The sequence below is a fragment of the Perca fluviatilis genome, chromosome 20 (genome assembly GCF_010015445.1).
Source record: "Perca fluviatilis chromosome 20, GENO_Pfluv_1.0, whole genome shotgun sequence".
In the NCBI taxonomy this organism is placed as follows: Eukaryota; Metazoa; Chordata; class Actinopteri; order Perciformes; family Percidae; genus Perca; species Perca fluviatilis.
This window is the reverse complement of record NC_053131.1, coordinates 34,533,776-34,548,775: the sequence shown is the minus strand read 5'-3', so window position 1 is coordinate 34,548,775 and position 15,000 is coordinate 34,533,776. Positions and strand designations below refer to the sequence as shown.

The following is a 15,000-nucleotide window of genomic DNA, read 5'->3' as shown; positions in this document are numbered from 1 at the left end:
GCTAACAGCTAGCCAATGAGAGCCTGCGCTATCAAAGCATCCACTGGTAAACTGGGCGCCTCATGAATAGTAATGAGCTCAGGCAGTATGATGTCAGACTGACCAGCTGTTGTGATTGGTCTGATTTCTCCTCTTATTTCTGTTCAGTGTCTAGAGCTGACAGAGGAGGCAGCAGTTCATTTTCACATTCACCACATAACACACACACACACACACATGGACCTGACATGTTTAAAAATATAAAAAAGTAAAAACGGTTTTGTATGGCAGAGCACCTTTAAGCAACAGTGTGTGTGTAAATAAAAAAAAAGTAAAAAAAAATATATATTATAATAATATATATATATATTATTATTATTATTATTATTATTATAATAATAATTATATATATATTCATTATTATTATTATTATAATAATAATTATATATATATTCATTATTATTATTATTATTATTATTATAATAATTATATATATATTCATTATTATTATTATTATTATTATTATTATAATATATATATATTATTATTATTATTATTATTATAATTATATATATATTATTATTATTATTATTATTATTATTATAAAATTATATATATATTCATTATTATTATTATTATTATTATTATTATTATTATAATAATAATAATAATAATATATATATATATATATATATATATATATATATATAAAGGAGACTCACATAGATTCTCTCTGCAGTCCGGAGGTTTCTTCAGGTCGTTCTCCTTTGATCAGAAACTCGTAGATCTCAGAGTTCTCCACGCCGGGGTACGGGGTCTGACCCCGGGTCATGATCTCCCACATGGTCACACCAAACGCCCACTGACGACACAGACACACACACACACACACACACACACAACACACACACACACACACACACACACACACACACACACACACACACACACACACACACACAAATACGCACACACACACAGACACACACAATACAGACACACACACACACACACAGCACACACAATACAGACACACACACACACAGAAATGTGGATCAGTGTTTCCCAAAGCTGAAATCCTCAAATGTCTTGTTTAGAGATATATATCAGTCCTTCCAGAAAAATGCAGAGTATTTTTGTGATTGTTGCGGGGCAAGAATCATTGATTATGCGCCAACGTTTTCTTAAAAAATGTGGTGGAATACGCTATATATGATATTTATGCAATTTTATCGTTAGGGGTGAAATACGACTTGCAAAGAAACTGGTTTGATGAGAAAGAAAACAGTGATCTCCCCACAACAATACCCTGCTTCCGATGATGTTCACGGAGTGGTGATCACTTCATAGCGTTCCCCATGTGCAACGGGGAAGATGAAACGCTCTTTGTGGTGAAGTAAGAGTAACATTTTACAACTTTCTGCTGAGGATATATTATGGGACTTTTTTTTTCAGCGAAATCACGGGAGATATGACATCATGCAAAGGCCCTATAAATATTTTGTGTGGGAAATCTGGCAATGTATTGCGCAAAATCGCCCGCAAATATGCAGATTTGGGCTGATTATGTGTTGAATTGTGGGATCAGCATAATCATGTTTTCGGAGGGACTGAAGAATATTCACATATAACTCCAGTATGTGGTAATCTGTGTTGATATTGGTGTGTTTATCGATGTATATCTGTATCGGTATTGATGTTGGATAATGATGATGATGATGATATATAATGTAGTGATGATGTCTGTTGATGATGATGATGATAATATAATGATGATGATGAATATTGATATTGATGATGATGATATTATCTAATGATGTTAATGATGGTCGATGATGATGATATGATGATGATGATGATGATGGTAATGTTAGTGATGATGATGATGATGATGATATGATGATGTATTGATGTATTGTTGGTATTGGTATGATGATGGTATTATTGTTATTGTGTTGGTATTGATGATGTGTGATGGTATTGATGATATGTGTGGTATGTGATGGTAATATTATTGTATCTGTGTGTGATGATGGTAGTATATGTGTGTATGTGTGGTATTATGGTGATGATGATGATGATATTGATGATGATATATTAGTGATGTGTTGTATTGATGATGATATTATTGATGTAGTGATGTGGTATTGTGGTATTATTATTATCGATGATGATGTATTGATGATCTGTGGGTGTCTGTTAGTATGATGTGTATGTGTCTCGTGTCGTATTGTGTAATATGTGATGGTGTTTATCTGTGTATTGGTATGTGTGGTGTGTATCTGTTGATGTATGTATGTTTCTGTGATGATGATAGTGTGTATTTATTATGTATGTATGTGGTGATATGTGATGTATCTTGTGTGTGTGTCTGTGTGTTATTATTATTGTGATGATGATGTGTGTTGTGTGTTTGTATTGTGTGTATGTGTGTATTGTGTGTGTGTGTATTGTGTATCTGTGTGTGTGTGTGTGTGTATTGTGTATGTTGTGTGTGTGTGTGTGTATCTGTGTGTGTGTATGTGTGTGTGTATGTGTATCTTTGTGTGTGTGTATTGTGTGTGTGTGTGTGTTTGTGTATCTGTGTGTGTGTATGTTGTATTTGTGTGTGTGTGTGTATGTGTGTATGTGTATGTGTATGTGTTGTGTTTTGTGTGTGTATCTGTGTGTGTGTGTGTATCTGTGTGTGTGTGTGTATGTGTATGTGTGTGTGTATCTGTGTGTGTGTGTGTGTATCTGTGTGTGTATGTGTGTGTGTGTGTGTGTGTGTGTGTACCACATCACTCTGCGTGGTGTAAACGTTGTCTGCGAGACTCTCCAGAGCGATCCACTTGACCGGGAGTTTGGAGACTGATCCCTGACGGTAGTAATCTCCGCTGTAGATCTTCTTAGAGAGGCCGAAGTCTGCTACACACACAGTCATGTTCTCATTCAGCCTGGACACACACACACAATACAGACACACAATACAGACACACAATCACAATATACCACAGAGACACACATACCGTACACACACACTACACACACAGACACACTCGCCGAACACACACACCCCACACACCTGCTGAACTTTACACACACAATACAGACTACACATACGACACACACAGTTACACCTATTGAACACACAATACAGTTACACACAACATTACTGCCGCACAAACACACACACACACACAATACAGACACACAATACAGACACAATACAAGACACGCACACAATGCCGCACACACAATACACACACACATACACACAATCTGACACACACACAATACAGATACACACACATACACACACAAAACAACACACACACACACACACACACCATAGACACACAGAGACACACACACATGCACACATACACACAATACAGAGACACACACACATACACACAATACAGACACACACACATACACACAATACAGACACACACACACATACAATACACACATGCACACACACAATATACAGACACACGCACACACCATACAGACACACACACACACCATACAGACACACACACACACCATACAGACACACACACACACACACAGACACAGGCACACACACACGCATACACACACACACACACACACACACACACAGACACACACACACGCATACACACACACACACACAATACACACACACACACACACACACACACACACACACACACACACACACACACACACACACACACAGGGACAAAGTCGGAAAAATACACATTTGATCGACTTCATAGTATAGTATATTATAGTATTGATTTTGGCTTTTTGAATTGTTAGACATTTTGAATTGAGACATTTTAATATAGTGCTCACTGCTCATATGCCTACATGTATGTAGTTGGACAAGTTAGTAAATTATATTTGAGAAATCCTTTGATTATGTCTGATATTTTTGCCACGAGTAAAGGGGCACCACATTGTCTTAATACGGGCCTGTACAGGACTAATGTTCAGCAGCAGTTAGAGTCACTAAAAGTTCTGTTGTTGCTGCTGACAGACTCACATTATTATTCTAAGTGTCTGACAACATTATGGGATGGATCCCTACAGAGATAGAGCTTTAAAACCTCTTTAAGACCTTTCTGTTTAACCAGAAACAGCTCTGAGGTTGCTAGCACCAAACCCACCAGACTCCATGTAAATAATCAGGACTTTTAGCGTGTATAGAGCCAGCATATCTCCACCAGACTCCATGTAAATAATCAGGACTTTTAGCGTGTATAGAGCCAGCATATCTCCACCAGACTCCATGTAAATAATCAGGACTTTTAGCGTGTATAGAGCCAGCATATCTCCACCAGACTCCATGTAAATAATCAGGACTTTTAGCGTGTATAGAGCCAGCATATTCCCACATGTAAATCTGTAAACTATGTGTTTATTTCAACCAAAACTAGAGTTGTGATGGTTGGAAAAGTGGAAAGACGACCCAAAACGGCTTTTGATAGTTTTATTTAGTTTCTGTCCACTTTGAATGAAGTGTGTTTTACGATGCTTAAATTAGTGATTATTTACATGTAGTCTGGTGGGTTTAGCGAACACAATTTCACGGATGTTTTTGTTTAAAAAAAAAAATAAAAAATGGATCTTACTCTTTAATAGAAAGCTCGACCTCCTTAGAAATCCATCCCATAATGTTGTCAGACACTATGACAGACACACTGGACCAATGTCAAAGATTTTTGTTCCCATCAGTCACTTAGACACAAAAACGGTAGTTACCCTTTAATTACATCATGTGGAATAAAACAGAAGTGCGTCCTTCTCCAGGTCTGTTTTGGAGGATATCGAGGATTATTTAAAAAAATAAAAACATTTCTGTAAATGAGGAGGCGTGGCCTGAGAGTGTTTTTGTTGTGTGTAACGTGTGTGATGAATGTGCGAGTTGATTGGTGGACTGACATGCAGTTTCGGGCGGCGAGGTCTCTGTGGATGATGCTCCGGCTGCTCAGGTACTCCATCCCCCGAGAGATGTCCAACATGAACTGCAGAAGAGTCTGCAGGGACAAGTCCTGATGGGAGAAGAGACAGAGACAAGGACATGGTCAGAATCCAGAAATCACCATCACCAAACTCCACCAGACTCCATGTAAATAATCAGGACTTTTAGCGTGTATAGAGCCAGCATATTTCCACCAGACTCCATGTAAATAATCAGGACTTTTAGCGTGTATAGAGCCAGCATATCTCCACCAGACTCCATGTAAATAATCAGGACTTTTAGCGTGTATAGAGCCAGCATATCTCCACCAGACTCCATGTAAATAATCAGGACTTTTAGCGTGTATAGAGCCAGCATATCTCCACATGTAAATGGGTGAATTAAGGGTTTACTTCAACCAAACCAGAGTGGTGATTGTTGGAACAGTGGAAAGATGAACCGAGACGGCTTTTATTATATTATATTTAGTTTCTGTCCACTTTGAATGAAGTGTGCTTTACGATAATAAAAGTCCTGATTATTTACATGGAGTCTGGTGGAGATATGCTGGCTCTATACACGCTAAAAGTCCTGATTATTTACATGGAGTCTGGTGGAGTTTGGTGATGGTGATTTCGGGGCTGTTTCATGTTAAACTAAAAGGATCTTACTCTTTAACTAAAAGGTCTATCTCTGTAGGGATCCATCACAGATTGTTGTTCACATCAGACACTCAGACACACACACATGGAGACAGAGTCTGAAGTTCCTCTTTAATCTATTAATCCAGAAACTAAAATCGGCAGATCCATTGATAATACGTTTATAATTGTCCTCGGGGTCAAATTTGACCCATTTTGAAAAAGTTTCTACATCAGAAATTTGGGTTTATTTCAACCAAATTTTCAAAAGAAATAACATGGATGGCTCCCTACAACGCTCTTCACAAGTTTTATTCAATTTCATAGCATGTGAATTTCTTTTTTTTATAAAAACGTTGAAAAAAAGCTTAAAAAAAGGTCAGGAAAAAAAACATACAAAAACGTCAACAGGTGCAGAAAGAAATGATGGGAAAAAGTGACAAAAACATCGGAGGAAAAGCAACAAAAGTGTCCAAAAAGACGTCCAAAACGTTGAAAAAGAAGTTAAAATTTTGACGCAGAAAAACTAAAAGTTGCAGGTCAACGGGAAGACGACACGAGGGTTAAGAAAAATCAACGAAATAAAGGTTTGTAGATCTTAAAATTCTGCAGGCAGGAGCTAAGTCTCCATCCACTCGTCAATCGATTCATCTGAAGTTCGGTAAAAAACCTCCTGTGAATAAAGCTGAGTGTGGAAGTTAGTTTCCATCCAACGGCTTTAAAGTGAATAAAAACCTGTTGGGTAATGACGTCACGCGCTGATTTGCGATTAAATTGGAATATGGAATTGATTTGAGACATTTTAAGGTGTTTCCGTTCATTTTCACACTGAATGGCACAATATTCAGGCAAACTTTTGGGATTAAAGTTTTGATAGACAGAAGTAGTACCGTATTTTCCGGACTATAAGTCACACTTTTTTTCATACTTTGGCTGGTCCTGCGACTTATAGTCAGGTGCGACTTATATATCAAAATATATATAATTTAACATGTTTTTAAATGTTAATTCATACTGAAAACATCCCCGTCTACAGCCGTGAGAGGGCGCTCTAGACTTGGGACGACTAGAACGCTGCTGCTAAAGACAACTGAGAAAGAAAAGAAATTACAAACTGCAGGTAGTAAAATATGCAGCCGGAAAACGGTGATGGAGCAGCAGAGAGAGAGTTTGAAATGAGGGAGAAACTTGTGAGGGAGACTGGAGAAAAGGTGACTCTTACTGCAATGAAGAAATCAGAGAAAGCTAATCGGCTAATCGGCTAATGGCGGGCTGAGAGCGAGATGGCGAGAGCTGGAGGAAGGAGTCGGGAGGGGCTGGTCAACGGTGCAGCTACGTCTCCACGCCTTTTAATCCATCACGCTCCACGCCCTGGTAGCTGGTGTTCTGTGAGCTGATGTGTAGTTCAATAACTGTTAATGTGTTACGGTAACATACCGGACACCTACCATATGCAGCCTGGTGTTCTGGGTGCTGTTGTATAGTTCAATAACTGTTAATGTGTTACGGTAACATACCGGACACCTGCCGTATTCAGCCTGGTGTTCTGGGTGCTGATGTGTAGCTGACAGATGAAAAGAAAAAGAAAATTCGAACTAGGGTTGGGTATCGTTTGGTTTTTTTTTCGATTCCGGTGCTAAATTGATACTTTTAAAACGGTGCCGGTGCCTAAACGGTGCCTGAACCGGTACTTTTCAATAAAGTAAAAAAAAGAAGAAGAAAAAAAACAAGGGTAGTAAACAACAGTCAGCGACTTGTTTATTGCTAAGGCCATGGTCAAAATTAAAGATTTAATAATAATGTAATAACTATAACAATAACAATAAGTTATTTCACCAGTATATTGCTGTTGAACCCCAGATGGGAAAAGGGTATTTTACAATTACTGTGAATGCACCACGAGGCTACCTGTTTTAAGTGAACGCACCGTCTGTGTTGTTTAATTCCGACAACAGCAGCTGCAAGTGAACGCACCGTCTGTGTTGTTTAACTCCGACCATATAAACATAGTACTACTAGTACTACTAGTAGTACTACTAGTACTACTAGTAGTACTAGTAGTACTACTAGTAGTACTACTAGTACTACTACTGTATATCTATGAATTGCGACAGCAGCAGCTGCTGCTGAGCAGACTGTTACATCCTGTTGAAGTCCTCCACAGTGAAATCCAGTCACACTTTACACTGTTTAACGCGTTGAGCATATTTAACGTTGTTTATACGTTTGGCTGCTAGCTAAAGCTAGGCTAACGTTACATGCTGTCAGGTGTAGTGTAAAGTCAAGCACCGAAATGAGGCACCGAAACTTTCCTTCTTATTCGGTCTCGTTACTACCGTTTAGGTCGGCACCGGTTCCCTATTGGCACCGAGTTTCGGTACCCAGCCCTAGTTATAAATAAATGCGACTTATAGTCCAGAAAATACGGTAGTTAATATTAGAAGGCGAGGAGAAGCTGTGATGGGCCTTTAGCCGAGCATCTGATCCAGATCATCATGAAGGTGAACTCTCCTTTTATTTCCCCTCCGGCACCGCTGAGAGACAACGCTCTTTCTACAGACAGGTATCGCTGTTAGAGCTCCTCCCATTTACTGCGCAGGACGTCCCACGGCTTGTCCTAACCTTTGTTGGTCGTTTCCTTCTGAGTTCCTGATAAATTTTGGCTTTTCTTAGATTTTTGCTTTCTAAAATAGCCGTTATATTTTGCTCGTAAATTAAATTCATAAAGTCTCTCGTCTCCTCGTTGGTCCTCTTCCATCTGTCTTTGTTGGCCTGTCATGTGTGCAGACAGAGAGGAAATACTGGGAGGAAATGGACTACAACTTCTTCTTCTTCTTCTTCGTTTTGTGGAGGGTTGCAACCATAAAATGATCTAAAACTTCATCGCAATTCATTAATTTATTCGGCAAATAACGTTTCCATATATATATATATATATATATATATATATATATATATATATATCGATCAAGAGAAAATCCGATGAGACCGAACGGATTTCCTTTGAGTCGATATTCATGAAATTCAGTCGATCGTTTCCATGACGCCATTTTTCATTCAACATAACGTACAGTACAGGCCAAAAGTTTGGACACACCTTCTCATTCAATGCGTTTCCTTTTTATCTTCATGACTATTTACATTGTAGATTCTCACTGAAGGCATCAAAACTATGAATGAACACATATGGAATTATGTACTTAACAAAAAAGTGTGAAATAACTGAAAACATGTCTTATATTTTAGATTCTTCAAAGTAGCCACCCTTTGCTTTTTTATTATATAGGGAACAACTTCCACTAATGAACCCTGACAAAGCACACCTGTGAAGGTAAAACCATTTCAGGTGACTACCTCATGAAGCTCATTGAGAGAACACCAAGGGTTTGCAGAGTTATCAAAAAAAGCAAAGGGTGGCTACTTTGAAGAATCTAAAATATAAGACATGTTTTCAGTTATTTCACACTTTTTTTGTTAAGTACATAATTCCATATGTGTTCATTCATAGTTTTGATGCCTTCAGTGAGAATCTACAATGTAAATAGTCATGAAAATAAATAATTAAACGCATTGAATGAGAAGGTGTGTCCAAACTTTTGGCCTGTACTGTAATTCGGATAAAAAGGTGTGGATGGAACCCTAGCTGCTGTTAGACTCCCGGAGATATAAAGAGATGAACAACCATCACACTGGAGGTCAGCAGGACAAACAGGCAGGAAGTGATGTCATTTAAAGGCTCTTACAAACGGCTGTTCCCCGAGGCGCGACAGCAGCAGGAAGGTGTGCAGATCGCCGTGCTTCATGAACGGGAGAATCACCATGGGGACCGGCAGCCGCAGGCCCGCACGCCGGTGGAGGCTCACTCCTATTGGACGAGAAGAAATGTCAGGCAAAGCACTGTGTGTGTGTGTGTGTGTGTGTGTGTTAGTGTTAGTGTGTGTGTTAGTGTTAGTGTGTGTGTGTGTGTGTTAGTGTGTGTGTTAGTGTGTTAGTGTGTGTGTGTTAGTGTGTGTGTTAGTGTGTGTGTGTGTGTTAGTGTGTTAGTGTGTGTGTGTTAGTGTGTGTGTGTGTGTGTGTGTGTGTGTGTTAGTGTGTGTGTGTTAGTGTGTGTGTGTTAGTGTGTGTGTGTGTGTGTGTTAGTGTGTGTGTGTTAGTGTGTGTGTGTGTGTGTGTTAGTGTGTGTGTGTGTTAGTGTGTGTGTGTTAGTGTGTTAGTGTGTGTGTGTGTGTTAGTGTGTGTGTGTGTGTTAGTGTGTGTGTGTGTGTTAGTGTGTGTGTGTGTTAGTGTGTGTGTGTGTTAGTGTGTGTGTGTGTGTGTGTTAGCGGTGTGTGTGTGTGTTAGCGTTTGTGTGTGTGTTAGCGGTGTGTGTAGTTAGTGCGTGTGTTAGCATGTGTGTTAGTGTGTGTTAGCGTGTGTGTGTGTGTGTGTTTGTGTGTGTCTTATCATGTGTGTGTGTGTGTGTGTGTCTGTTTTACCATGTGTGTGTGTGTGTTAGCATGTGTGTGTGTGTGTGTTAGCGTGTGTGTGTGTTTGTGTGTGTCTTATCATGTGTGTGTGTGTGTGTGTCTGTTTTACCATGTGTGTGTCTGTCTTATTGTGTGTGTGTGTGTGTTAGCGTGTGTGTGTGTCTGTGTTATCATGTGTGTGTGTGTCTGTATTATCATGTGTGTGTGTGTGTGTGTCTGTATTATCATGTGTGTGTTATCATGTGTGTGTGTGTCTGTGTTATCGTGTGTGTGTGTGTCTGTGTTATCGTGTGTGTGTGTTTATCATGTGTGTGTGTGTCTGTGTTATCGTGTGTGTGTCTGTGTTATCGTGTGTGTGTTATCGTGTGTGTGTTTGTATTATCATGTGTGTGTCTGTGTTATCGTGTGTGTTATCATGTGTGTGTGTATTATCATGTGTGTGTCTGTGTTATCGTGTGTGTGTTACCAATGAGCTGGATGACGTTGGGATGGTGGAAGTCCTTCATGTAGGCCGCCTCCTTCAGACACTGCTCGATGTCGCCGGAGGAAGTGATGTCAGCTGGACGGACACACACACACACACACACACACACACACACACACACACACACACACACACACACACACACACACACACACACACACACACACACACACACACACACACACACACACACACACACACACACACACACACACACACACACACACACACACTTTACAACCACAGTTTGTGTTACTCAGAGTTTACGAGGTGCAATCCAAACTCCACCAGACTCCATGTAAATAATCAGGACTTTTATCATCGTAAAACACACTTCACTCAAAGTCGACAGAAACTAAATAAAACTACCAAAAGCCGTCTTGGTTCATCTTTCCACTGTTCCAACAATCACCACTCTGGTTTGGTTGAAATAAACCCTTAATTCACCCATTTACATGTGGAGATATGCTGGCTCTATACACGCTAAAAGTCCTGATTATTTACATGGAGTCTGGTGGAGATGTGCTGGCTCTATACACACTAAAAGTCCTGATTATTTACATGGAGTCTGGTGGAGATGTGCTGGCTCTATACACGCTAAAAGTCCTGATTATTTACATGGAGTCTGGTGGAGATATGCTGGCTCTATACACGCTAGAAGTCCTGATTATTTACATGGAGTCTGGTGGAGATGTGCTGGCTCTATACACGCTTAAAAGTCCTGATTATTTACATGGAGTCTGGTGGAGATATGCTGGCTCTATACACGCTTAAAAGTCCTTATTATTTACATGGAGTCTGGTGGAGATATGCTGGCTCTATACATGCTAAAAGTCCTGATTATTTACATGGAGTCTGGTGGAGATATGCTGGCTCTATACACACTAAAAGTCCTGATTATTTACATGGAGTCTGGTGGAGATATGCTGGCTCTATACACGCTAAAAGTCCTGATTATTTACATGGAGTCTGGTGGAGATATGCTGGCTCTATACACACTAAAAGTCCTGATTATTTACATGGAGTCTGGTGGAGATATGCTGGCTCTATACACGCTAGAAGTCCTGATTATTTACATGGAGTCTGGTGGAGATATGCTGGCTCTATACACGCTAAAAGTCCTGATTATTTACATGGAGTCTGGTGGAGTTTGGTGATGGGGATTTCGGGGCTGTTTCATGTTAAACTAAAAGGATCTTACTCTTTAACTAATCTATCTCTGTAGGGATCCATCCCATAATGTTGTCAGACTCTTAGAATAATAACCTGAGTCTGACTGATGCTGAACAGTTGTAAAGCGGCTTCAGTTTCTAACTTCCTGATTTCTGAAAGTTGACTCATATTTTTAGACCGTGAGTGTTTCTTTTTCTTTTCTCATTGTTTACTAAAAACCTGACGGATTTAATCTTCCACACATTTAGTTTCTTCTTCTGCTCCCCCACCCTCCCTCTACTCTTCTTCTGTGGTTTCCCGTGTGCGGCGTGGAACAGACGGCAGGTTTTTTTCGATGGGAAGAGTAAAAGGATCTTTTACTCTTCCCATCAGTCACGTAGACACCGATGGGAACAGGTTGAAAAACACCAAAATGACCCTTTAATAAAACACCTTTAGGAGTTTCAGCCCAAATCTCCTGAACAGTTCAAACATCTGATGTCAGTTTATGATTTCATGATGTTCAGGGTAAGCGAGCACATCTTGGATTTCTCGCTGAGCCTTTGCTTCCTGTCTCCACGCTGCTAAACAAACACCAAAGAAGAAGAAGCGTCAGACTCACTTTTCAGCACTTTGACGGCGACTTTCTGGACGGACGCGTCCTCCGCCTTCAGGAACGCCTCGCGCACCGAGCCAAACTCTCCTACACACACACACACACACACACACACGAACACACACACACACACACACACACACACAAAGAGGGAGAGAGACACACACACACACACAGAGAAACACACAAATACACACACACACACACACACACACACACACAAAGAGGGAGAGAGACACACACACACACACACAGAGGGAGAGACACACACACACACACACACACACACAAAGAGGGAGAGACACACACACACACACACACACACACACACACACACACACACACACACACACACAGAAACACACAGACACACAAATACACACACAGTCACATACACACACACACACACAAACACAGTCACACACACACACAGAGACACACACACACACAGGATATCTGTCATCTACGGAGTCATTAAAAAAAGAATAATAAAGACGTGTGGAAATATAAAGAGAGATAATTAAAATAATTAATTAATAATTTTCAGATTATTGATGAACCAGCTTCTGCTTCTTTACTGCAGCAAACTCGTCAAAACATCTGCAGCTGACATGTGTCTGTCTGTCTGTCTGTCTGTCTGTCTGTCTGTCTGTGTATGTGTCTCTCTGTGTGCGTGTGTGTCTCTGTGTGTGTGTGTGTCTCTGTGTGTGTGTGTGTCTCTTGTGTGTCTCTCTGTGTGTGTGTGTGTGTGTGTGTGTCTCTGTGTGTGTGTGTGTCTCTGTGTGTGTGTGTGTGTGTGTCTGTGTGTGTGTGTCTCTGTGTGTGTGTGTGTGTGTGTGTCTCTCTGTGTGTGTGTCTCTCTGTGTGTGCTGCGGTGTGGCTCTTCTTTGTGTGTGTGTGTCTCTCTCTGTGTGTGTGTCTCTGTGTGTGTGTGTGTCTGTGTGTGTGTCTCTGTGTGTGTGTGTGTGTGTCTCTCTCTGTGTGTGTGTCTCTCTGTGTGTGTGCGTGTGTGTGTCTCTCTCTTTGTGTGTGTGTCTCTCTCTGTGTGTGTCTCTCTCTGTGTGTGTGTGTGTGTCTCCCTCTCTGTGTGTCTCTCTGTGTGTGTCTCTCTCTGTGTGTGTGTGTCTCTCTGTGTGTGTGTCTCTCTCTCTGTGTGTCTCTCTGTGTGTGTGTGTGTGTCTCTGTGTGTGTGTCTCTCTGTGTGTGTGTGTGTGTCTCCCTCTCTGTGTGTCTCTCTGTGTGTGTGTCTCTCTCTGTGTGTGTGTGTGTCTCTCTCTGTGTGTCTCTCTCTGTGTGTGTGTGTGTCTCCCTCTCTGTGTGTCTCTCTCTGTGTGTGTGTGTCTCTCTCTGTGTGTGTGTGTCTCTCTGTGTGTCTCTCTCTGTGTGTGTGTGTGTCTCTGTGTGTGTGTGTCTCTCTCTGTGTGTCTCTCTCTGTGTGTCTCTCTCTGTGTGTGTGTCTCTCTGTGTGTGTGTGTGTGTGTCTCTCTGTGTGTGTGTGTTACCTTTTCCCAGCATGTGTCCCAGTGTGAGCAGCCTCTCTGGGATCAGGACGTCCTGCAGCTTGTTCTTCAGCTCATCGTTTATACCCAGACTGTCCACTAGACACACACACACACACACACACACACACACACACACACACACACACACACACACACACACACACACACACACACACACACACACACACACACACACACACACACACACACACACACACACACACACACACACACACACACAGAGAGAGGCAGCAGGTAAATACAGGCGCCAGTGTTTCCTGTAAACAGAGCGCTGAAGGACCTTCGGGGCTGTTATAAGGTTTAGGTGCCGAATGAATGGAGCTTAAAGGAGAATTCTGGTCAATTTCAACCCGTAGCTCTGTTGTTTGTGGTCACCGAGTGCTGTCAGTAGCGAGAAAAACAAAAACAACCGGTGCTGCCTACACCGTGCTATCCTCCTGCTAGTGTTAGCATCCAGCAGGCTGAAACTGGGCAGGTTTTAAACCTGCTTTTAGCCTCTTAACATGTTGGAGATGTTCCTTCTGACTTCAGATACAGTATTAGGGGACCACTAAGGTCTATATAAAAGAGACTTCAGATACAGTATTAGGGGACCACTAAGGTCTATATAAAAGAGACTTCAGATACAGTATTAGGGGACCACTAAGGTCTATATAAAAGAGACTTCAGATACAGTATTAGGGGACCACTAAGGTCTATATAAAAGAGACTTCAGATACAGTATTAGGGGACCACTAAGGTCTATATAAAAGAGACTTCAGATACAGTATTAGGGGACCACTAAGGTCTATATAAAAGAGACTTCAGATACAGTATTAGGGGACCACTAAGGTCTATATAAAAGAGACTTCAGATACAGTATTAGGGGACCACTAAGGTCTATATAAAAGAGACTTCAGATACAGTATTAGGGGACCACTAAGGCCTATATAAAAGAGACTTCAGATACAGTATTAGGGGACCACGAAAACAGGGCACTTTATATAAATACATATTAACTGATATAAATATATATATTAACTGATATAAATATATATATATTAACTGATATAAATATATATATTAACTGATATAAATATATATATTAACTCACATGTGGAATCCTGCAGCTCGGCACAGTTTCTGTTGAAGGATCGAGCCGCCGTGAAGGAGACAGAGCTCTCTGGACCCTCAGGTTTAAAGACAGAACTGGAGAGAGACAGA

General features: G+C 40.7%; 1 protein-coding gene across 1 annotated transcript in view; it reads right to left on the bottom strand.

Annotated features, from left to right (window-relative positions):
- Positions 1-15,000, bottom strand: part of tyro3 (TYRO3 protein tyrosine kinase) — a 36,622-nt gene that overhangs the window by 1,745 nt on the left and 19,877 nt on the right. The window contains 9 exon segments of the mRNA XM_039786945.1: positions 698-735; positions 737-841; positions 2,756-2,915; positions 4,897-5,006; positions 9,300-9,421; positions 10,489-10,581; positions 12,281-12,361; positions 13,777-13,872; positions 14,891-14,985. Of these exon segments, the coding sequence (XP_039642879.1) occupies positions 698-735; positions 737-841; positions 2,756-2,915; positions 4,897-5,006; positions 9,300-9,421; positions 10,489-10,581; positions 12,281-12,361; positions 13,777-13,872; positions 14,891-14,985 (900 nt within the window).